The 23,398-nt window shown below is 37.2% G+C and overlaps 2 protein-coding genes across 2 annotated transcripts in view; one reads left to right on the top strand and one right to left on the bottom strand.

Annotated features, from left to right (window-relative positions):
• Positions 1-23,398, bottom strand: part of LOC143913041 (uncharacterized) — a 478,228-nt gene that overhangs the window by 111,150 nt on the left and 343,680 nt on the right. The gene's annotated exons all lie outside the window — the stretch shown is intronic.
• kst (spectrin beta chain, non-erythrocytic 5 kst) overlaps positions 1-23,398 on the top strand; it is an 89,497-nt gene that overhangs the window by 57,782 nt on the left and 8,317 nt on the right. Inside the window, exons 15-67 of the mRNA XM_077432466.1 lie at positions 73-208; positions 278-490; positions 570-722; positions 992-1,162; positions 1,238-1,424; positions 1,505-1,677; positions 1,754-1,944; positions 2,892-3,083; positions 3,169-3,343; positions 3,428-3,540; positions 3,615-3,727; positions 3,799-3,923; positions 3,996-4,135; positions 4,215-4,485; positions 4,561-4,824; positions 4,911-5,101; positions 6,133-6,358; positions 6,431-6,649; positions 6,721-6,914; positions 7,017-7,119; positions 9,763-9,908; positions 10,008-10,076; positions 10,651-10,888; positions 12,514-12,687; positions 12,760-12,960; positions 13,036-13,290; positions 13,358-13,471; positions 13,563-13,692; positions 13,768-13,989; positions 14,072-14,301; positions 14,376-14,692; positions 14,765-14,906; positions 15,145-15,252; positions 15,326-15,596; positions 15,670-15,848; positions 15,924-16,051; positions 16,129-16,241; positions 16,340-16,540; positions 16,614-16,788; positions 16,864-17,076; positions 17,154-17,328; positions 18,330-18,461; positions 18,533-18,717; positions 18,820-18,959; positions 19,059-19,207; positions 19,283-19,414; positions 19,521-19,606; positions 20,096-20,257; positions 20,344-20,492; positions 20,571-20,757; positions 20,836-20,971; positions 22,273-22,452; positions 22,534-22,707. Of these exons, the coding sequence (XP_077288592.1) occupies positions 73-208; positions 278-490; positions 570-722; positions 992-1,162; positions 1,238-1,424; positions 1,505-1,677; positions 1,754-1,944; positions 2,892-3,083; positions 3,169-3,343; positions 3,428-3,540; positions 3,615-3,727; positions 3,799-3,923; positions 3,996-4,135; positions 4,215-4,485; positions 4,561-4,824; positions 4,911-5,101; positions 6,133-6,358; positions 6,431-6,649; positions 6,721-6,914; positions 7,017-7,119; positions 9,763-9,908; positions 10,008-10,076; positions 10,651-10,888; positions 12,514-12,687; positions 12,760-12,960; positions 13,036-13,290; positions 13,358-13,471; positions 13,563-13,692; positions 13,768-13,989; positions 14,072-14,301; positions 14,376-14,692; positions 14,765-14,906; positions 15,145-15,252; positions 15,326-15,596; positions 15,670-15,848; positions 15,924-16,051; positions 16,129-16,241; positions 16,340-16,540; positions 16,614-16,788; positions 16,864-17,076; positions 17,154-17,328; positions 18,330-18,461; positions 18,533-18,717; positions 18,820-18,959; positions 19,059-19,207; positions 19,283-19,414; positions 19,521-19,606; positions 20,096-20,257; positions 20,344-20,492; positions 20,571-20,757; positions 20,836-20,971; positions 22,273-22,452; positions 22,534-22,707 (9,163 nt within the window). The remainder of the gene's footprint in view (positions 1-72; positions 209-277; positions 491-569; positions 723-991; positions 1,163-1,237; positions 1,425-1,504; positions 1,678-1,753; positions 1,945-2,891; positions 3,084-3,168; positions 3,344-3,427; positions 3,541-3,614; positions 3,728-3,798; positions 3,924-3,995; positions 4,136-4,214; positions 4,486-4,560; positions 4,825-4,910; positions 5,102-6,132; positions 6,359-6,430; positions 6,650-6,720; positions 6,915-7,016; positions 7,120-9,762; positions 9,909-10,007; positions 10,077-10,650; positions 10,889-12,513; positions 12,688-12,759; positions 12,961-13,035; positions 13,291-13,357; positions 13,472-13,562; positions 13,693-13,767; positions 13,990-14,071; positions 14,302-14,375; positions 14,693-14,764; positions 14,907-15,144; positions 15,253-15,325; positions 15,597-15,669; positions 15,849-15,923; positions 16,052-16,128; positions 16,242-16,339; positions 16,541-16,613; positions 16,789-16,863; positions 17,077-17,153; positions 17,329-18,329; positions 18,462-18,532; positions 18,718-18,819; positions 18,960-19,058; positions 19,208-19,282; positions 19,415-19,520; positions 19,607-20,095; positions 20,258-20,343; positions 20,493-20,570; positions 20,758-20,835; positions 20,972-22,272; positions 22,453-22,533; positions 22,708-23,398) is intronic.

The following is a 23,398-nucleotide window of genomic DNA, read 5'->3' as shown; positions in this document are numbered from 1 at the left end:
CTTTTTCTTTGAATTCTTGATTAAATTAATATATTGAATATGTATTGAAAACAATCTATTTAAATTTTTTAGTTTGATTGAAGAAAAACATCCAACAAGTGCGGAAATAGGTAAACGTCTTGAAAGTCTAGAAAATCATTGGCAGCAATTGAGGGAGTTGGCCGACATTCGAGAAAAACATTTGAGAGAAGCTGCCGAAGCTTATCAGGTATCGTATATATTTCGTTCATCAACTCTGTCCAAATTTATCTATTACTCACAATATTTATCGTTGTAGTTTTACGCTGATGCTAATGAAGCCGAGTCTTGGTTGAAAGAAAAAATGTCTCTGGTGAGCTCTTCCGACTTGGGCAGCGATCAACCATCGGCTCAAGCATTGCTCAGTCGACATCGAACGCTACAGGGTGAATTGGCCGCTTATCAACCAGAATTGGGAACACTCAATACACAAGCTGATCGCCTCATCGCTCAAGGAATTGATTCTTTACAAGTACGGCAAATGCTTCCCATTATTTATTATAATATAATGTACAATTTATGGTGTGTAAATGTAATAAATCATATTATAGCTATCGAGTGAGCCAGATCCGGCAACTATTGAAATCGATAATGGCGAAGAATGGGTCAACGAAACTCGCCTAGTGCCCACGGAAGTATGGGAAGAAGAACCAGTCGAACGCCTCGAGCATAAAACTGTCACGGAACAGAGAAATTTTCCTCAAGTGAGATATAATTACAGATAATTAAAAATTTTATACTATTAAGCCATTGTATATTTGTCAATTTTATCTTGAAAATTGGCGAAAGATTTTGATAAAATTAGATGAAACTACCCTTTTTCTCCCCAAAACAATGTGATTTAAATAAAACACATTATATATTTTCACTTTTTTGGCCCTCTTTGTTGAGTGAAGTCCAGTCTTTTAAATTTTGTATATAATAATGATCATATGTATGTACTTGTGTTAATAATGAGTGTTTTAACTTTCAGGTGAGAGCTTTATATCCATTCACCGGCCAAGGTATGGTCATGTCCAAAGGTGAAGTGATGTTCCTAATGAACAAAACAAACCCTGATTGGTGGTCGGTCAGGAAAAGCGACGGCACTGATGGGTTCGTACCGGCCAATTACGTCAAAGAAATAGAGCCGAAGATTGTTCCAGTAAGAATTGGAAACTAGTACGAAATTTTCATATATTTTTATAGTGCCAATTTATATAAATTTATATTTTTATAGGTACAAGTTCGCAAGGCCGAAAAAGTACGCACGGTTCAACGTGTCAAAAAGACCGTATTGATGAAACAAACCGTACGCGTCCGACAACCTGGACGCAGAAAGTCGATACCCCGAGCTAAAGCTGCTAAATTATCAACAACTGAAGACAGCGTGGATGTCCGTCGTCAACACATCAATGCTAGTTATGGTATAATTTAAATACTTGTTTATAAAATTCGATTGTAATAATATTCGGAATGATTTAATAAGTTTATGTTTAATTTGTAGATAATTTATTGAAGCTTGCGGCTGAGCGTCATGCTGCTTTAGAGGACGCCATTAGGTTATATGCCTTCTACGGCGATTGTGACGATTTGGAACGTTGGATAAAGGATAAAGAAAAGCTATTGAAAACAGACGATCCTGCAGACACTGTCGACGAAGCTAAGAGAAAATATGAGGTGTGTGAAATTAATTAATAATTGATTTTGCCATTTGTTTTTATATATGCGTATAAATATATGTATTTGTTTTTAGAAATTTGTAACCGATTTATCAGCGAGCAGCTCTCGTCTGGCAAATATAGACTCTGCTGTGCAAGAATTGACCCAACAGAGACATCCACAACTAGAACGAGTTACTGCACGAGCGTCTCAGATTCATCGGCTCTGGGACAATCTCAATAGGCTCCGAGCGCAGAAGGAAAAAAGTCTCGAAGGCGCTTCAAGGTAATAAATACTTAGCGGTATTGTGTATTAAAAAACAATTTAATGATATATTTATCGAACAAGTGTGTCGTGAAAGTTTCTACAATCCACTTTCAGTCTTAACTATGCACAATTTTCATCTACATATGTATATTCCGGTATCACGATGAAACGTCCCGGACAAAATGGCGAATTCAATTTATATCTATTTTTTTGTCATAGGTTTAAATACATTGATTTCTTTTAAAATATGAGAAATGGATGTGCTTAAAATAAATTATTAATATAAACCAGGGCTGTGGAGTCAGTTCAAAATTTACCGACTACGACTTTATCTTATGATTCGACTCCGACTCCAACTTGAACGATTTTAATTGTATAACGTATAAAATTGTTAGTAATAAAAATAATAGCGATTTTGACATGTAGCCCAATCTATTGAATGATTAGTAATGAAATAGTTATAAATAAATAATAAGTACATTAATATGAATGAATTACATACACCAACAAATCAATTTAATTTAATAAACGTCAAGTAATCCGAAAAATCAGAAACTTGAAACGCGTTGTATACGATATTTTATCTCCAACGTAATGGCAGACGACACATTAACGTATATTGATGACCAAAATGAGCAATATGGCAAAGTATGAAAACGATCGGATAAGAGATAAGAGATATAAAAAATGACGTGTTAATGTGAAACGTAAAGGAGGTTTGTAATAAAAAATGAGAATGAAAAAAAAATAGTGACGGAGGAAACAATCGGTTTTGGCCACAACACAACAAAATACGTGAAACGATTTTAGAAAATAATAAAAATTAGTCCGAGTTGGTAGATTTCTTACGACTCCACAGCCCTGATATAAACACATTCTCTACTCCCCATATTACTTGAAAAACAAACATATGCTTCTTTAGGTAACTAATAAATTGTATTTAAAATTGATTTTCGATTTATTAGTGTGGAGCTATTCGAACGCACCTGCGACGAAGCTCGAGAGTGGACCCAAGAGAAGAGCCGTCAATTGGAAGCTGACGAACTCGGCGCCGATTTACATACGGTGAGAGCATTGCAGAGAAGACACTCGCAGCTGGAACGTGAATTGGCACCGTTGAAAGAAAAAGTGGAACGAGTTCATTTGCTCGCCGAAAGGTTCATTTCATTTACTTTCTTTGTTTCAACATACTAGTATGTCTTCAAATAAAATATGAATCCAATGTGATGTGTCCGATTTCAGTGTGAAATCGTCGTATCCAAATGAGCGTGCCAATGTTGAGACTCGCCAAAAAGAAATTCAAAAGATGTGGGAAGAGTGCGAGGAAAAAGCCCGAGACAAACGTGCTCGCTTGGAGAATGCTGTTGGTCATCAGATCTTCAACAGAAGCAGCGCCAGTTTACTTGCGTGGTTACAGGTGATTTTCACATATGTACATATGTATATAACTATTATTAATTGAAATGATTTTATTCTAAATATTGTTTTTAATCACTTTTAGATTGTGAAAGAGCAATTGGCTGCCGAAGTTACGGCAAAAGATGTTGCAACTGCCGAGAATCTTATCAAACAACACAACGAACTCTTCGATGATATCAATGCTCATCGTGATGAGTCAGTTTTCAATATTACAAACATACATATATTGTGTTTCCTTTTTTTAACTATTTTTTTTTTCATTTTTGCAGATTGAACGAAGTCATAGAGCTCGGAGAAAAATTGGTGAAAGGCAATCGAAAACTAGCCGAAGTTCCTGAAAAGATTGAAGCCCTCAAATTGGGAAGGAAAACAATCGACGACGGTGAGTGATATAATTTCCACGTTAAATTAAATTTTGCTATTGGAAATTTTACATTTGAATAATTTTTATAGAGTGGAAGAAGAAAAACGAGCATCTCAAAGAGTGTCTTAAACTTCAGTCGTTCAACCGAGAAGCTGATAGGATTGACGCTTCAACTGGAGCTCACGAGGCTTTCCTTGAATTCCAAGATTTAGGGGTGAGTCTTCAGTTCATTTTTTTATACAATTCATCATATTTGCTCGTTGCTATAATAATAAATCAATTTTAGGATTCTGTCGAAGCTGTAGAAGCCCTCGTCAAACGTCATGAAGACTTTGAAAGCACACTTGCCGCTCAAGACGATAGATTGCGCACATTCTACAATTTAGCACACTCATTAGCTAAAGAAAAGCACTACGCCACTGAACAGTAAAGAAATTTATTCATTTTATTCAATTTAAAATATTTTTGTTTATATAATTAAATTAAATTTAAATTTTCAATATAGTATAATACCTCGAATGGAACAAGTAAAGGATCGTCGAGAAGCCGTCAGACTACTGGCCGCTGAGAGACGTCGTCAATTGCAAGCATCGTTAGCGTACCAACATTTCTCGGCCGAAGCTGATGACCTCGATGCCTTCATTCAAGATAAAATGAGGATGGCTACCGATCAATCATACAAGGATTTGATGAATTTGGAGCGGAAACTCCAGAAACATGAAGCTTTCGAGAGGGAACTGCGTTCAAACGAAGCCCAACTTCGCAATGTTGCAGATGTATAATCATTTTTAATATAATACCTTAATTTTATTGAATACATAGTTCATATGTCTGATTTTGATTTTATTCAGAGTGGAGAATCGGTGATTGCTTCGGAGCCAGCTAGAGAGCCAGTCGTGAAAACTCGAGTGGGCGAACTCGATAGCAAATGGAAGGCTTTGCGTCAAGCTGCAGCCGACCGTGGACGAGGTCTGCGTCAAGCCAGTGCTCAACGTGATCATGCCGTGACTTCTCAGGGCGCCCGAGATCGTCTTGCATCATTGAAACGCTCATTGGGAGGTGAAGTCACTGCGAGAGATTTGCGCACGTGTAAAGATCTACTCAATAAACATCAGGTATGATTCACACTCCCTGTGCTCTATAATTAATATACATATGTACATATTTCGATTCTGATGTGGTCATTTTTATGGTCATATAGGCGTTTGAATTGGAAATATCGCAATGGAGACAAAAGATTCAAGAGCTGCAAACTATGGGCGACGATCTCGCCGCAGAAGGACACTTCGATGCAAAGAATATTCAGATCGAGTCCCAACTTGCCGTGCAAGCTTTGGACGATTTGGCTGAACCAATGGCAAGGAGGCGTGCCATGTTGGAAGAAGGATTGAAGTAATTATATATTTTAATAAAAATCACTAATAACCATTTTAACTTGGGCAATGAAAATGTTAAGTCCCTCACACAGCATGTTTGAGTGCTGACGTCTTTTCTGTTGAAAGTCCGCTGAAAATTTCGCCAACATCTTCAACTAGAATTATTTAGAAATCCAATAGAAAGCAGGTATAAAAACCCTAGATAACTACCGCCGAGGATTTGGAGTTTTGTAAATGTGTATTTAGACTCTAATATATCTTGCAACAATATAAAATAAACAAAAGAAGTCTATTAATGAATGTATTCTTCCAAAACTAGTTGCATCTTCTTCATTGTTGTTAAAATGTAATGCTCACAATCTAAAAACCAAGCCACAATCTAAAATACTCGGCAGTTAGGGATTTTCATCGAGAAATTCTGCTATTGTCATAAATTCAGAAATTCCGGTGTCAACCAGTCATTATAAACATTGACACGGATTACACGAGACATGTTCAATGCATTTTTACTTTATCTATGTACGTAGTTTTTTTTTCAATCCTACCTGGAAAGGCTTAGCGGGTAGTATTCTTGTTTATTTTTTACAACAACGTCGATAGACGTATTTCAGGCTGATGGACTTGTTGGCAAAACGCCGATCGGCGTTGGTCAGCATTCGAAGGGTTAAGTAGCATTTAATGCGTTGAATTTTCACTTGTATGTTATCCTTCAACTCTTAGATAGTGTGAGCTCGGTGAACATTCGCGTTCTCCTTTAAATTACCCAAAATAATTATTATATATGCAGGATCTTGTTATAAAATGACACTCGTTGAGCGGTTTAAATCATTGTTTACTTGGCGGAGCGCCACAACGATCTATCACTTTACATACATATTACCAATCTCATCATTCATTCTACTCATGCATGCCAACTTAATCATTCATACATGCATTATTTTAGGCTATAAAACTAAATTCCACAAATTTTACACAGCATGTGTATATTCAATGGTCAAATGAATACAAAAATTCTATTTACTATACATATACATATTTGATTCGTAGATTCCACAAATTTAAATTTACTTTGGACGCCGAATTGCAATGGATATCGGAGCGCAAGGGAGCCGCAGCCAGCGAGACAGTCGGCAACGACTTGCACGCCGCTCAAGGTTTCCACAAGAAGCACAAGAAGCTTCTCGCCGAAATCGCCGGACATCGACCCAGCATCGATCGCACTTTGGAACGTGGATCGGAATTGATCGAAGAGGGAATACCCGACGGAGACAAGGTCGCTATACACACACACACATATGAATTGCTTTTTTATTCCGACTCGAATAATAATTTCGTTGGTTTGTAGATCGCCGTTCTCTGCGAGGAATTGGAAGAATCGTGGAAAGCTTTGGAATCGGCCGCGGCTCAAAGAGGCTCAAAACTTGAACAGTCGTTGAGAGCGCAACAATTTCTGCACGATGCGTTGGATGTCGAATCTTGGATCGAAAGTCGCAGGGTTGCCCTGTCCTCTAACGATCATGGTCGTGACCGTGACTATGCCATGCAACTTCTGACTAAGCACAAAGTATGCTTCAATTTACTTTAAATTATGTCACCGTTTACTATTTGAAACTGTTTCGATCGATTTGATTTTAGGCTATCGAATTGGAGTTGGATACGTACGAAGCTATAGTAGCCGAAATGGGACATAGTGCTCAAGCGATGGCTGCTGCGGGTAACGTAGACGCTCCCATTTTATTGAACAAACACACGATGCTGACTCAATCCTTGAAAGAACTTCAAAAGTTGGCTTCACTCAGACAGAAAGCACTCGTTGAAAGCATGTGCCGGTACGTATCATAAAATTAATGACAGTATTCTTACAGATGGACGATATTTTGAATCGAGTGCAAAATAGTATGCATTAATTGTAATGTTTAAATTTATTTCAGACACGAATATCTCAGTGAAAGTGCCGAATTGGAACAGTGGATATTGGAACAACTTGCCATTGCGTCCAGTGAAGATTACGGCTTAGATTATGAACATCTTTTGGTTTGTACAACTTTCGATGCATTAAAAAACGAGAACTATTTAAACGTCCATTTTATCAAATAAATTTGCATTTAAAAAAATTTTTGTACAACACTTTGTAAGCGGGTAGGTCGCGCGGCCGCCTGAAAGGAGAAAGCGGGCGTATTTTCGCGATATTGCGGTTTACTCTCAATACTCGCTAAAATTCGTATAAAAACTCTCGAAGTTCTCATTGTATTTCAATAAAATTTTTGATTTGTACTCACCAGTATCTGCAGATTCTATTTATGAACATCACAACACAAAAAAGTTTTACTTTCACTTATAAATACATATTGTTTTATAGTTTTAAAGTTTTAATTAAAAATGGCTTATAACATAAATAATAGTTCTATACAATGTTTAAAAATGGTAATTAATAGTTTACGCGTGTATGACATCTATCAAAGCAGGTATCTTTATGAAGTGGAACGTTACAGAACTCGCAAAAGTATCGGGTTTCTTTTGGGCAGTACATGTGTATATTTTTTTGTGCCGCTTGTCATTATGGGCCGTAATTTATGACTTCGTAAATCCATAGATAATCTTAGGGGATGGTCCTTTGTCTTTGCACGCTTCCTTGGTGCTGGTGTTGTTGCATTATTATCGGCAAATATTTCATCCTGATCATCAGCACAAGAAGCCATTTTTACGGATTAATTCAAATTAAAATTCACGAAAGAGACCAGAAGAACCGAAAAGGTCAATGTCTTACATCTGGATTTCATTTTGTGGTGAAATAGGAAGAAACAAGCGATAGATTGAAAAAAATGGGTGTGACAAATTTCAAACACATGTTACGAGTTTAAATGGTTCCACGAGACAAAATATATAACACAGGTTCCGATTTTATCATTTGTATATGAAGTATATATCCAGTTATAGAGATGTCGTTGATTAAAAATATTTTAAGAACACGAGTTTTCTCATAACCCGCAGTCCAAGAGCAGACTACGTAAACACGAGAATTCTCGTGACCCGATCACAAAGTGTTAAAAAAAGTTTCTGTACATTGCAAAAAAATTGTGTGCATTTCTAAATGACGGATACAGATTGCATTAGAAAGTTTGCTTTGATCATTGAAAAAAATATTTGCTACTTAAAAAGTGGATGAAATGTGCATTAAAATGACATGAACTGTATCGGCAACGTCGCAAATACCAAAATACGAACCAACGTTTGGTTAGGTTTTATTTATTTATGATTTGGTTAAGTTAGGGTTGGTTTTATTTATTTAAGATCACATTTAACTAGTGAGATTATAATTTCACTTGTGAGAAACAAAAGTAAACACTTGTCAGTTGACAATTGTCAATAGTGAAAGACTGCAACGTTGCCACTTTATTCTAATGCTAAAATCTATTTTTTCGAATGATCGTTTCATATTTTTTAATGGTCAATTTACAATGCCAAAATATTGTATCCGATGCACAATACGAGATTGTTTAATGCACCGAAAATAATGCTGCAAATTTTTAACACTTTGTGATCGGGTCACGAGAATTCTCGTGTTTGAGTACCCAACGCTTGATGGCGGGTCGCGAGAATTCTCGTGTTCACGTAGTCTGCTCTTGGACTGCGGATTACGAGAAAACTCGTGTTCTTAAAATATTTTTAATCAACGACATCTCTATTACTGGATACATACTTCATATACAAATGATAAAATCGGAACCTGTGTTATATATTTTGTCTCGTGGAACCATTTAAACTCGTAACATGTGTTTGAAATTTGTCACACCCATTTTTTTCAATCTTTCGCTTGTTTCTTCCTATTTCACCCTAGATGTAGGTTTCCGTAAGACGCTGACCTTTTCGGTTCTTTTGGTCGCTTTCGTGAATTTGAATTTGAATTAATCCGTAAAAATGGCTTCTCAAAAATGGCTTCTCGTGCTGATGATCAGGATCAAATATTTGCCGATAATAATGCACCAACACCAGCACCAACGAAGCGTGCAACGACAAAGGACCATCCCCTAGGATTATCTATGGATTTACGAAGTCATAAATTACGACCCATAATGACAAGCGGCACAAAAAAATATCCATGTGTACTGCACAAAAGAACAGCAGTGAAACCCGATACTTTTGCGAGTTCTGTAACGTTCCACTTCATAAAGGTACCTGCTTTGATAGATGTCATACACGCGTAAACTATTAATTACCATTTGTAAATATTGTATAAAACTATTATTTATGTTATAAGCCATTTTTTAATTAAAACTTTAAAACTATAAAACAATATGTATTTATAAGTGAAAGTAAAACTTTTTTGTGTTGTGGTGTTCATAAATAGAATCTGGAGATACTGGCGAGTACAAATCAAAAATTTTATTGAAATACAATGAGAACTTCGAGAGTTATACGAATTTTAGCGAGTATTGAGAGTAAACCGCAATATCGCGAAAACACGCCCGCTTTCGCCTTTCAGGCGGCCGCGCGACTTACCCGCTTACAAAGTGTTAATGCACAAACATTTTTGTTTTTAATATACAAAATATTTTTCTCAATGTACAGCTAAATCATACCCTTAAAGAACTAATTAAAACATTTGTACAATTGGCTTTTATTACTGTAGTCTTTCCTGTACTAGCTTTATATAAAGTTCTCTCGTATTATTTACAGCTTTTGTGTTCGAAATTTGACGAATTGCGTCACCGAATCGAAGCTGGCTCCGAGAGGTTCAACCAATGCGAAGAGTTGGCAAAGAAACTGGTGATGTCCGAAAGTCCTTACATAGCCGACATTGAAAAGACTCAAGAGCAACTAGGGTAAGTTTGGTTTTGATGGTGAATTTTTCAATTTTAGAATCTAATTCTTATTTATTATTTGAAATGTGCAATATTTTTTTATCTATAATTGCATGACAGACACTCGAGGAAAAGTCCAGAGGAATTAGAGGACATTGCACATATGATAGAACGTCGCAAATCAATATGGTAACTCACATTATAGACAGAAAAGAATTGTGAAAGTGGCCAAATATTTGTTTTCGTCGTCTGTTTTGTATTATTGTCTATTAAGACGATTTTGTGCAGCTTATCTATGTACACATATAATATTTATTGCTTATGTTTTAATCATTTTAACTCATTCAAATGAAATTCAATTACAGTACAATGGGTTCACAAAGATTCACCAAAAATCATAATGCTTGTTATTAACCTTTCCCTTACGGTGCCAAAAACATCCGCGCGCTCCGATGAATATGTATTTTGTACACATAAATTGACGTAATTCGTAATTATATTACGGAGGAATACAAAAATTCTGAACCTCGTATCTATTACATTTCATATCGATATTCCCATTATTAGAGTCGAGTTGTAGTAAATACATATCACAGGGGAGGAAAGGTTAAATACATACGTAGTTAGAAAACGTTTTAAGCAGTACTTACTTATTCATTATATGTATATATTATTTATTTGTAGTGCTTCAGCCGTGTTCAATGTTTTTGAATTGGACTTTTTGCATTACTCATACTGATTGTGGAACTTAAACGCTTTTCAGCGACTCGTGGCAAAAGTTGGTCGATCAAATCGACAAAAGGTCGAAGAGATTAGCCGCTGCTGGTGACATTCATCGTTTCCACCGGGACGCCACAGACGCTCTCGGACGATTGCAAGACAAACGAGCGGCCATCCCAGACGAACCGGAGCCGACCAAAGACTTGAACATGGCTATGACACTGTTGCGCAGACACGAAGGACTCGAGAATGACCTACTTGCACTGGAAGCCCAACTTCAAGTTCGTACAGTTGCAACAATACAGTTTATTCCACATGACTAAATAGTATTCGAAATATTCTCACTCACAAATTTAAACGTCACACATACATAGGTTTTTGTATTACTGTGGTGAACAAATAATTAAGTAATTTATTATAAATTGAATATAAAGGAATCAATAGCGACAAGTATGTATATAATTTTATGGGTTTGGTGATTATTCCGCACAAATCGATCTTGCACACGTCACTATAATCTCGATCACGGAACATTTGGCAACCGAAAATTCCATCCATCGAGAGTTATTCACGCGAACTATCATACTAATCAGAACTCAATAGCCAAATATTCCGTATTCGCGTTTTTCATGTGCCGAATAATCTGTTTACCGATGTTATGTATGCATTGCGCAATTATACAATTGTGTGTATGCACTTTGCGATTATACGACTAGTCGTTCACGGAAGATCCGTTCGCCGACAACTTGCACGCAGCTGTTCGTTCACTGATGAGTCGCTCACTGACGCTTCATTTCGTTGACAGGCGGTTCATTAACCGATATTTCGCTCACATATATTTCGTTCACATACGTATGTTCATTTACAAATATAAAATAACTCGTAAGTGGACGGTGCAGGGTCGTTATCGAATCATTTTTTCCAGCTTTTTTTTCATAATTAAATTATTATATTGTGTACGATTCGCAAAGGCAATTCTTGAAAAAATCGCTTTTTAAAGGTAACCCACATTAGAATCTCCCGTTCTACAGTTAATGTCGAAAATTGTGTTTTGAAAATAATTATTTAATACCGAGTCCGTAATTTTTTAATGCGGCTAGGTATATCAAAAACTAGAGGTAAGAGTTAAAATGTAATATACATTTTCGTCACATCAAAACTATAAGATTGGGTGAGTTTCATTAAATGGTAAGAGATTGGGGTGAATTTATCAAATAGTGTACTTTAGAATATTTCGAAAACAAAACTATTGCTGAAGATTCTTTGACGAAAAAATTGCGTCTTAGCTGGAACACAAACAAAACTTTTCTTTTTCAATATTTGGTATTCATTATAACGATTTTTTTCGAAATCACTCGTTTTGCAAGATCATTTCGAACCTAAGCGAAAAAAAAGTAATATTATGGTATTATTATATATAATATTAATAAATGGAAGGAATCAATGAACGAAGTATCTGAACGAAGTGTCATGAGCTATTTGTCGGTGAATGAAATTTCCATGAACGACTTGTTGTGACTAGTGGATATTATTCAATGCGCTAGCTAGACGAAAATTGAAAACTTTATTTGATTTTCTCAGTGTTTACCATAAGTTCTGGATGATTATAAAATGCAAATCAACTGCGTCGTGTCAGAATTTACCCGTTATCTAACAATAATTGTTGCAAAAGTTCCATACTAATTTGGCATCACTAAAAATCCAACATATCTATCAAAGTCTATTCCCACTTTTTACTTTTTCCATTCTGGACTGTAAATGTGAACCTATTGGAAATAAATATCTTTCTCAATATGACAAATATTTAACGCAGTAAAGCCCGCCATATTCGGAATTCTGTCTCCTATCTACATAGATATGTGGAATAATTTGGATCGAATTTAATGTATTTTTTCACTTATTTTAGTTGTTGGCTGAAGAATCCGTCCAATTGCAACAACGGTATCCTGGTACAAATGCTACTCAAATCGCCCAACAACATGAAGCTCTGTCAAACGGATGGGATTTGCTTCGTGAAGCTGCCGCTGAAAGACGTGAACGTCTGCACGCAGCTTGCGATCTTCACAGATTCCTCACACAAGTAACGTTTCCTTGCTCATGCATACTCATATGTTTGTAAATAATCATACAATAATATTCGTGATGTACATAGGTGCGTGATTTGACTTCATGGTCTACCGGACTGCGTGCCAGCATGAGTGCCGAAGTTCCCGTACGAGACGTGGGTAGCGCTCAAGCTGCGCAAGGTGAACACGATGCCGCCAAAGCCGAGATCGAAGCTCGTGATGATCTGTTCCGAGCCGTGCTCGATATGGGACAAGCTATGGTTCAAACTGGTCATCGATCGGCGCCTGTAAGACTTTCGTTTTAATTTTTCGTTCCATAGAATAAAAAGTGCTGGATTTGATTACTTATTATATATTGACAGGAAGTTGAAGAGAAGTGCACGGCTTTATTAGAAGAACGGAAAAAATTGTACACCACCTGGCAGAGCAGACAAGTTGCACTCGATCAATTGATCGATCTTCATTTCTTCTTGAGAGAAGCCAAGCAGTTGAATCACCTTTGTCAAACTCACGAAGTGGCACTCGGCACGTCTGATGTTTCACCACAGAGCAGTGTTGAAGAAGTCCATGCCCAATTGAAAAAACATGACGCCTTTGAAAAGCTTCTTAACACCCAGGTAATATATAAGTCAAATTTCAAATAGATGTATTTATATATTTAATCTAAACAAATATCATTTCTAGGATGAAAAAGTAGCCGCTCTCAATTCTCATGGTGCCAAATTATTACAACAGCACCATCCCAAGAGTGACGTCATATCTGAAGAATTGGAAAATGTCAACGATAGAAGAAAGAGGGTACCTAAATTTAATTATTTCTCAATATAAAATTTGCGATGGGTAAGATAAGATAAGATGGATAGATAATTCATTTTATTTATTATTTTAGGTGCGAGAATTATGTATCATGAAACGCGACATGCTTGATGACGCGTTATTGCACGCTCAATTCGCCAGAGACGTTTCCGAAACACAATTTTGGATCCAAGATAAGATGAAGAAGCTGGATATGGATCAAGGTATAGTAAAACATCAAACATATGTATTTGTGAATAATCTGTATTGTTTTTATCACATCAAAATTACCATTGTAGCCGGTGAAGTGGTCAGTTTGGAAGACAAGATCAAAAGGTTGCAAAAGCATCAAGCTTTCCAAGCAGAGCTTTCTGCAAATGAAGGTCGCTTATCGGAACTGGGAGATCTGGCCAAGAAGCTCACCGAACGACGTGGACCTGCTGAAAGCGCACCTGTAAGGGAAACCATGGATCGCTTACAACGCGATTGGTTGCAACTCATTCAAAAGGCTGAACAGACTGGTTCGTTTTTACTTTATTTGTTTTGTAGAGAGATTTTACTATGATTGGATTTGGACTAATGTTTTTGCCACTGTTTTGATAGGCCGCGGTCTCGAAGAAGCTCAAGACATATTAGAATTCAACAACCAAGTAGAGAAAATCAAAGATTGGATCCGACATAAGGAGATGATGGTGCAAGCAGCCGATACCGGACGCGATTACGAACATTGCAGTGCACTCTTGAGAAAATTAGATGACCTCGACAGTGATATGAGAGTCGATGACAAGCACATTCATAAGATCAGCGTCTTGGCCGATAAGCTTCTCCAACAGGTAATTAAACGTTCATTTAAAACAACCTAAACTCTTGAAGGATGTAGATAAACGGTTGTATTTTTTTATATCAGGGACAATTGTCGGGACCTGCAGTTTCTGAAAAACGTGATGCGTTCATGAAAAAATGGCATGGACTAAGCGGTGCGCTTCAGCAGTACCGTGACAATCTGGTGGCCGCTCTCGAAATACATCAGTTCAACAGAGATGTGCAGGAGACGATCGAAAGAGCCGCTGAGAAGGCAGCTTTGCTCACCAGCAGTGGTACCGTCAAGGATCTTCGAGGAGTGGAACGATTACAAAGGCGCCGAGATGCACTTCACCGAGACGCTTCTGCCGTGCAGCAAAAGATCGACACGCACGTGAAAGACGGCTATGCTTTGATTACCAAGTTAGTATATTTTGAAATCTATTTTAATAAAGCTACTATTTTTATTGTATTTGACTAATATTCCTATTATAGATACCCTGTCAAAGAAAAGGAAATCAATGAAAAGTTGGAAGAATTGCAGCAAAGTTGGGAACAATTGCAAGAGCAATTAGAGCAACGTCGCGAACAACTGGACAATTCTCATGCAGTGCACAAATTTGATGGAAATCTTAAGGTTTGCTTATGTGAACTAGTTTTTGGTAATATTTTACATAAATAAATACACTATTTTGGTGAAATACAAACTCAACTACATACATTTTCAATTTTCTTATAAGTTGAGATACAAATAATGTATTATTTTTGAAAAGTGGTTCAAAACATAAATTAATTTGTGAAAGCTACATACATATGTTGTCTCATAATAATAAATTTGTTTTAAAACAATGTCTACAATTTTTATTTTCTTATAGGAACTTGAATTATGGAACAGCGAGACGGTGAAACGAATGGGAATCGTAGAATCACCAGCTAATATAATGGAAGCTGAAGAACTTCTCGAGTTGCATCAAGAGCGAAAGGTCACTAATAATGAAAAATTATTTGTCCCGCTCATATGTACACATTATCTAATAACATTTTATTTTAAAACAGGCCGAAATCGACAACAGGCAGAAGGCCATCGAAGGTTTGCAACGAGAAGCTGAAAGTCTTCCTTTACCGGCTGATGAAGACATATCCGAACGACCGAAGCGCCTGGCCGATCTATCCACAGGCCTCAGCAAAGCTTGGGACAAGAGGAGAGTGTATCTGACTCAAGCGCACGAATTGCAAATGTTCAAAGAGCAAGCGAGACAAACCGAAGATTGGCTCTCAGCAAAGGAAGCCTTCTTGAACAACGATGACTTGGGAGACTCAGTACCCGGTATGAAAACCTTCAATATGAAATAGTATTGGTGTTGATTTTGAACCCAATTGATAAATTTTGTTTTTTGCAGCGGTCGAAGCACTCATTCGTAAACACGGAGAATTCAATAAACTAGTGTTGGCGCAACAGGCAGGCCGAGCTGATGAATTGAGAAAGTTTGCCGAAGTGTTACTCGGTGACAATCATTTCGATAAAGATTATATTGAAAGGCGCCTCACTGCTATTGAAACTCGTCTTATTAAACTCAAGGTATAGTAAAAATACATATATAATAAATATTTTTTTATAATGAAATATGTATCTAATGTCACTGATTTATTATAGGAAACATCAGAAATTAGAGGCCGAACCTTACAACAATCATTACAACTGCAACGATTCCTCCAAGATCTTTATCACGAACATGAATGGATATCTCTCAAGTCTCAAGTTGCCAATGATCAAAATTACAAGTATGGTTTTTTTGTTAGTTCAATATTATCTTTATATATTTATTGCATCGATTAATGTTAATTTATCTGACTTTCAGAGATTTGTCTAATCTTCAAAGTAAAATTCAACGTCACACTGCTTTCGAATCTGAGCTTTTGGCCAATAAAGATCGCATTCATTCAGTTGTTAATAACGGAGAAGATTTAATCAGTTAGTATTGTTTGGCTTTAACATGTAATATTTTATTGTTGAATGGTCATCCTTTGGTATATTTGATTTGAAATAAATCTTGTATAATTTTTGTACAGAAAAAAATCATTACGCTGCCGATGAAATATCCAAGCACACCAATGGATTAGAGAATGAATGGACGTCTCTTCAAGAAACTACTGCCGAGAAACGGAACAGACTCAACGCTGCCTATCAAGCCAGAGTATTTCTACGCACTCTTGACGATTTCACAGTGTGGATCGATGATGTAGAATCCCAATTGCAGAGTGACGATCACGGTATGCTTTTATAATATTGAACAAAAATAAATAACTATCCACTCTTTCCTTGCTCATTGAATGTGGATTGTAGGCAAGGATCTGGCTTCCGTTGGTGCTTTGCTCGCAAGGCACACCCGGTTAGAGCAGGACGTTCTTCAACGAGGAGACGAATGTAAACAGTTGCGCGATACCGCCACTCAGTTGGCCGCTTCTGGAAACTTCATGGGCGACGAGATCAGTCAACGAGTGGATATAGCTATCACGAGGTTAATAATTCAACCTGAAAACGTCGGTTGTATGAAGTTTGATCAATGAAATTAATAATTATCATCTGCTATTAGGTATCGTCAGCTGCAAGAGCCTTTGCAAATCCGACGCGACAATCTGGAGGATGCGCAATTGCTTCAACGGTGGTCGCGCGACGCTGATGAAGAGATCAGGTGGCTCCGAGAAAGAGCTCCGTTGGCTGCTGCACCTGTGGTAGCGTCTTCACTCACCCACGCTCACAATCTTCAAAAGAAACACAACGCACTCGAAGTGGAGCTTTTGTCTAGGTGTGAATTTTATTTGAAGTAATGATGTTTTTAGTTTTTTGGTGTGGCATTAAAATGTGTATTTGCAAATTATGCAGGGAGCCTGTCGTAGCGTCTCTAGCAGCTCGTGCGTCGCAGATGCAAATGCGTGGTCATTTCGGCAGCGAGCAATTGGAGAAAACTACCCAAGAATTACAGGACAACTTGCGTCTCATCAAAGAAAATGCTGCGATTCGCAAATTGAGGCTACAAGACGCCGTCGATATGCATTTGGTGTGTAATTTTTTTATTATTCAATTATAATCTTTAAGTATCTCATTTAATATTGGGTAAAAACGCTACAACCCCTTTTAAAGACATCTATTGTCCATCCAAAACTTAAATACGGGTACCGTGAGTAAACGAGTTACATTTAGTGATGTAAACAAGCATACAAGCATTAATTTTTATTTACCGTACATATAAATCCCGTATTGTGTTGTTGAGCAGTGGCTTCTTTCTGCTCCTGAAACCCTATAAACTGGCTTCCATCAGACGTCTTCTTGCGGTTTGCAGAGAAAATTTTAAATTTCATTCTGTTTTCACTTCTTCAGCTAGCTCAAAAGGTCCGCTTTTGGGATTTTGAAAGACATAGTCGTTAAAATGCGATCACGACACATTATTCTCTCCAGTAGTGGCTCGTGATAATTCATAGTGGGGGGGGGGGGGCTGCAGAAATTAATCAGGATGTAGTAGCTCGTTGACCATACTGGTGATCAAATGAAAACAAAAATAGCATGCATATTAACTGTACTGGGAGGTCTGCAGCCCGCATCCCATATTTTCGACAAAAATAGCATGCACTTGTACTGTACTGGGAGGCTGCAGCCCGCAGCCCATATGGACGAGCCGCCACTGATTCTCTCCCTTATTCTTCTAGTTTTCGATTGATTTTTTTATAGAACCAATCTCTCTGTATCCTTTTAATGTCGTTTAGACCACACATCGAGATAATTTAAGTTGGGATTTTTTTATTTATCCCGACCCTTTAAAATGAGATGCACTTAATTAAAAAAAAAATGGCTCTAAACATTGATTTGCGTAAAGAAGACAATTTCTTTTTTTTTTTTAATAATAACCCAAGGAAGATAAAGTAGGGTTAAAAACTAGAGAAATTTCTAGTAAGATGCAATGCGGGTAGTCGTTCAAATACCCGAGTATTTTCTTTCAAAAGCATTTTTATAAGTGGCCTATTACATTTGTAATATATATAATTTTTTATATTCTTTTAACAGTTCACAGCTGAGGCTGCCGAAGCTGAAGCATGGCTCGCCGAAAGGAAACCACTTCTGGAAAACAACGAACACGGACGCGATGAAGATTCTGTGCAATCGCTACAGAGGCGCTTGGAAGCCATTCAGCGTGAAGTAAATCCACTATCCATATATAGTATTTAATTTTTAATTTACGCATCATATTAATTTCATTAAATCATCAGATTGGCACATTCGACAAACAAGCTAGCAAAGTCGAAACACTCGCTAAAGCTCTGGAAGCCCGCAACGCAGAAGGAAGCGCTGAGGCTGTCCAACGATCGACGGCTATAAAACAAGCGTTGGAAGAGATGACTTTGCTAGGCGCCAAACGTCAGAAGCGTCTCCAAGACAGTGACAAATATTTCAGGTAAATAATGCACCGAACCTAGACTCTTAGACCCGTATAGACCCACTGCTAGGTAGATGACAGGTCTTTCAAAAACTCCATTACTTTATTCGCTTGTTTTAGATTTGTACGAGAGTGCGAAGAAGTCAACGAATGGATCAACGACCAAACGACTGTTGCCGCTTCTGAAGATTATGGGACAGATGTCGAACACGTTGAAATCCTCATACAGGCATTTGACAATTTTATCGCTGGATTAACCGGTTCGTATCAATCAGATCGTAGCTATTTAATGCCCATATATATATATATATATATATATATGCGTGTACATTCGTTTAATTCGATATTATTTCATGCAGCCAATGAAGGGCGAGTGGAAGCCATCTCCGAAGCCGGCGAAAGACTCTTGGAAGAGAGAACACCCGAAGCCGATAATGTGAAAGCTCGCGTTGCCGATACTCGCAACCAGTGGGAGGACTTGCGCGAGTTGGCTCACGCTAGACAAGATGTAAAATACTCATTCATAAATCATCATACACACTGTCTTTAATGTATTTTCTATAATATAAATTATTTTCTTCAGGCTTTGGCAGGCGCTCGCCAAGTTCACATATTTGACAGGACAGCCGACGAGACCATCGCTTGGATCGCTGAGAAAGAATCTGCACTCAGCTCGGAATTATCGCACAACGGACCCGACGTACACACAATTCAAGTATGATTCTATGATCATAGCCAATTTAAAAATAGTTTATAAGCAAAGATCAGAATCCTCAACTGTTGTTCAAATAAATTTCACCATCGTTTTAATTTATTTTTAGGCTTCGGCTAAAAAACACGACGCTTTAGAGGCTGACACTGCTGCTGTCAAGACGCAAGTCGAGCATTTGAAGACGGAAGCGAAACGGTAAGACTATTTGATTGTGGTTTTGCTTTTAAAAACATACATATGTATACCAGCAGAATAGACTAGTTATTAGCATGTAATGCTTTGAACAGAGTGGTCACAGGTTCAAATCCCACTGGTTTCTGCTGGGCAGACCTTGGATTTGTGACTCCAGGTCGATCGTTTCTTATCAGAGTTTGCCGATTTATCTGATTTTAATTGAAATGGTTCCAACAAATTGGCAACCTTACCCATTTTCTCGCAAAATCTCGAGTTTTCTGTATTCTCGAATTTCGCTGAATTGTATTAAAAGCTGCAAATTTACAAATCTGACCATAGATGTTAATTGATATGTATTTATTTATATACTTTGCACAATACTTATAATATTTGTATCAAAGTTTCTGACCAGGAAGGTGCATTGGGGTTATCTGTTAGGCTTCCTGATATAAATTAAAGGATAAAATAAAATGGAGAATGGAATTGACTTAGCTTAATTTTACATTTCAGATTGGGTGAAGTGTTTCCGGACGCTCACGCTCACGTATACGTCAAATTGGACGAGGCTACTGATTCTTTGACTCAGCTCTTACATCAAGTATCGTCCGCCAGAAATAATCTTCAACAGGCTGGTCAGTTGCGGGCGTACTTTGATGAACACGGCGAACTATTGTAAGCGTTTACATTCATCCATTGTGTTGTTTATATCGACTTTGTAAATTTATGCATATTGTGACGTGTTCTGATGATTTCAACAGGGCTTGGACCAGTGAGATGATAGCCAGAGTGACAGCCCCCGAATTGGCTGTGGACGTTCCCGGCGCTGAACAATTACTAGCCAGACACATCGAGCTCAAGACTGAAATTGACGCTCGACAAGACGACTTCCAAAACTTCTACAAAACTGGTATACATTGTTCTATATTAATTGTAATGTATGGTGTGTTGATGCGACGGTGTTTGTACTCTTTTTTGTGACTTGCAGGAGAGAGGTTGATCGCTCAAAATCATTTCTTGGCGAACGACATCAGCGAAAAGATGACCGTGCTACGACAGCGCGCTCATCTCCTTCACGAAACGTGGAGGAATCGGCACACTGTCTACGAACACCATCTCGACAGTCTCAACTTCAGGAGAGACGCAGACCTCCTCGAAAATTGGATCACAACTAGGTATGTCACTGCTGCCCTTACGAGCGTACCGGAATAGACTTCAAATATGTGTGCGTAACTGCAATATGATCTTTTTAGGGAACCTCAACTTCGTGATGGTAAACTCGGTGAATCAGTGCCGCAAGTCGAGGACTTGATCAAAAAGCACGAAGACTTCCAAAACACCGTAGAAGCACAACAAGAGAGATTTAATATGCTCAAACGAATTACAATGGTATTGTTTTTATTAATGTATTAATTTTATTTTATTTATTTAATACTTCGGAAAGGCAACATAGCCGATGGACCTTATTTTTTTTATATTTTCCCATGATGGTGTTATCGAGATGCCACTGAGTGACATCTTTAGTTTTAAACTTGTACATATTACATGTTTAATACTAAAGTATAATTAACCGAAATCTATATATATATAAAAATCAATGTTTGTCTATCTGTCTGTCACGTATGCGTTCCTATACCATTCAACCGATTGCGATGAAACTTACATGAGTTATTGTGTGTATGCCCCCGTGTTTTCTTTATAAAAAAAATCGCCCAAAAATGGGAACGGGTAAACAGGAATGATTGGCATTGCAACGCAATCATTTCAAATGTGTTCGCCTCGCCACCTGCGTTATTAGGGTAAAATAAACAAACAATTGAATAATTTCAAATGTTTGCCGCCTGCGCTTTTCCGACAAATAGGAACGGGAATGGGAATTGCATGCGTTATTGTGGCATTGCAACTGGGTTCAGCTAGTAGATTATACATTTTGAAATCATATTAAAATAATGGTGACATAGTGGGTAGGATGGTTTTTTCAATTTGATGAGGAACTGTTTCAATTATTAGATAAATTAGCAAACTCTGATAGGAAACGATCATCCCAATCGTCACAAATATCCAAGCCTGACCAGCAGTACTACAGAAATACTCTGAATAAATTATTGTCAACCATGGTCGACCCACGGGATCTAGCCTAGCAATTTCTCGGTGGTTAGCACTAATTCAACCACCAAGCTATGCTGCTGGCTAAATTATTATATAATTTTATGACATATTATGCCTTTGTGCAGTGGTAGCGAACCTATGGCATGCTTGCCAAAAACAGCCTGCAGGAAAATTCATTGCTATTTTCAAATAAAAATCAAATTACAAAGAATTACAATTGAAATCTGAGACTTTTAAGCAACCTCATTACGGCTAGCTTTGTGATAGAAAGAAAAGTATGCCATTCGTATTGGTCAGCTAAGATTGTTTGAACAAATCAACTGAAACAGAGCACACTATTATAGAAAAAATTGCTGCAGGAGAGACACTGTTTTAGTTGAATTTAGATACTTGAATGACTGATTCGTTTTTTAGTCAAAAGTAGAAAAAATCGCAGTAATAAGTTAATATAGTTTTGGAAAGGTTAAGTACCAAACTTGTATTTTAGATTTTTCAGCATATTAACTCAAAAAGTTTCACCATAATGACTATACATTGTCCCAATATATATTATATATATAAAGTAATTGATTTTTTTTTAGGTTGAAAAAGCGTTTAGTAAGCAACAATATTTAGAAGCTGAAGCTAGACAAGCCGAAAAGGAGAGGCTCGAAAGGGAGCGAATGGAAGTGCTCCGAAATGCAGAAAGGGCACGTTTGGAACAACAACGGCGTTTGGAAGACCAGTCCAGAAATCGCGATCACCTTCAGCATCACACAGCTGTATTTATTAACTCTCTCACTTCCCTATTTTTTTCTTTCTTCGGAGCGTGTTCGGCTTATTGTTTTATCTTGCATCTTCAGATGGAGCCATCTCCCCCGGCGAACACATTCCCGACCGTGCAAGGCTCATCTCCCGTCGTCACTAGTCCGAGCAAACCTCCAACGTCTATGCAAAAGTCCAACTCGACGGTTCACATAATGAGCGATCATCTCAGAAGGGTTACAAATAGCGTGAAGAGGGCTGAGAGCATGAAGGTTTTTACTTTGTTGTTATTATATTGAAAGTTTACATTACATACATATATGAAATATGCTTACAACAGTTCTGTTTATTTTTTCTTTTAAGTCTGTCGATTATACATTTATATATATAATATATATGCTTTCGCTTTAGTTTCTTTTTTATATCGTATATATACATATATGCTTTGCAGAATTATATTGAAAATTATATTGTATTATTCCCTAAATGAAGTTTGTAGTATTGATATCGCTTATAGCTTTGATGTGTGTTACATTTGAATTGATGACTTTTTCAGCGTATCTAATTTAAAAGTGTATTTGATTGGGTTCGGTGATGTTTTATAACCTAATATTGTGTATCGATCATTTATATATTTTTTACATACCTCCTTAACGTTTCACTTACCATTACAATTCAGGAAAAAGTTTGCCTCTTATCCGATCGTTTTCATACTTTGCCATATTGCTCATTTTGGTCATCAATATAAGTAAATGGATCCTCCGCCATTACGATAGAGATAAAATATCGTTTAAGAAGCGTATCAAGATCGAAAATTTTTAATCTCGGTGACGTCTCGTAGTCATTAATTGTATACATAGATGGCGGTAGTAAAATAAAATTAATGGTATTTTTATTCAAAATAATAATTTTATATACAAATTATAGAAGAGTTATGTTTTTAAAAAACTTTTTTATTTACAC

This window comes from Arctopsyche grandis, chromosome 6 (genome assembly GCF_051622035.1).
Source record: "Arctopsyche grandis isolate Sample6627 chromosome 6, ASM5162203v2, whole genome shotgun sequence".
Classification (NCBI taxonomy): Eukaryota; Metazoa; Arthropoda; class Insecta; order Trichoptera; family Hydropsychidae; genus Arctopsyche; species Arctopsyche grandis.
The sequence above is the reverse complement of the archived record's forward strand: the minus strand, read 5'-3'. Positions and strand labels throughout refer to the sequence as shown.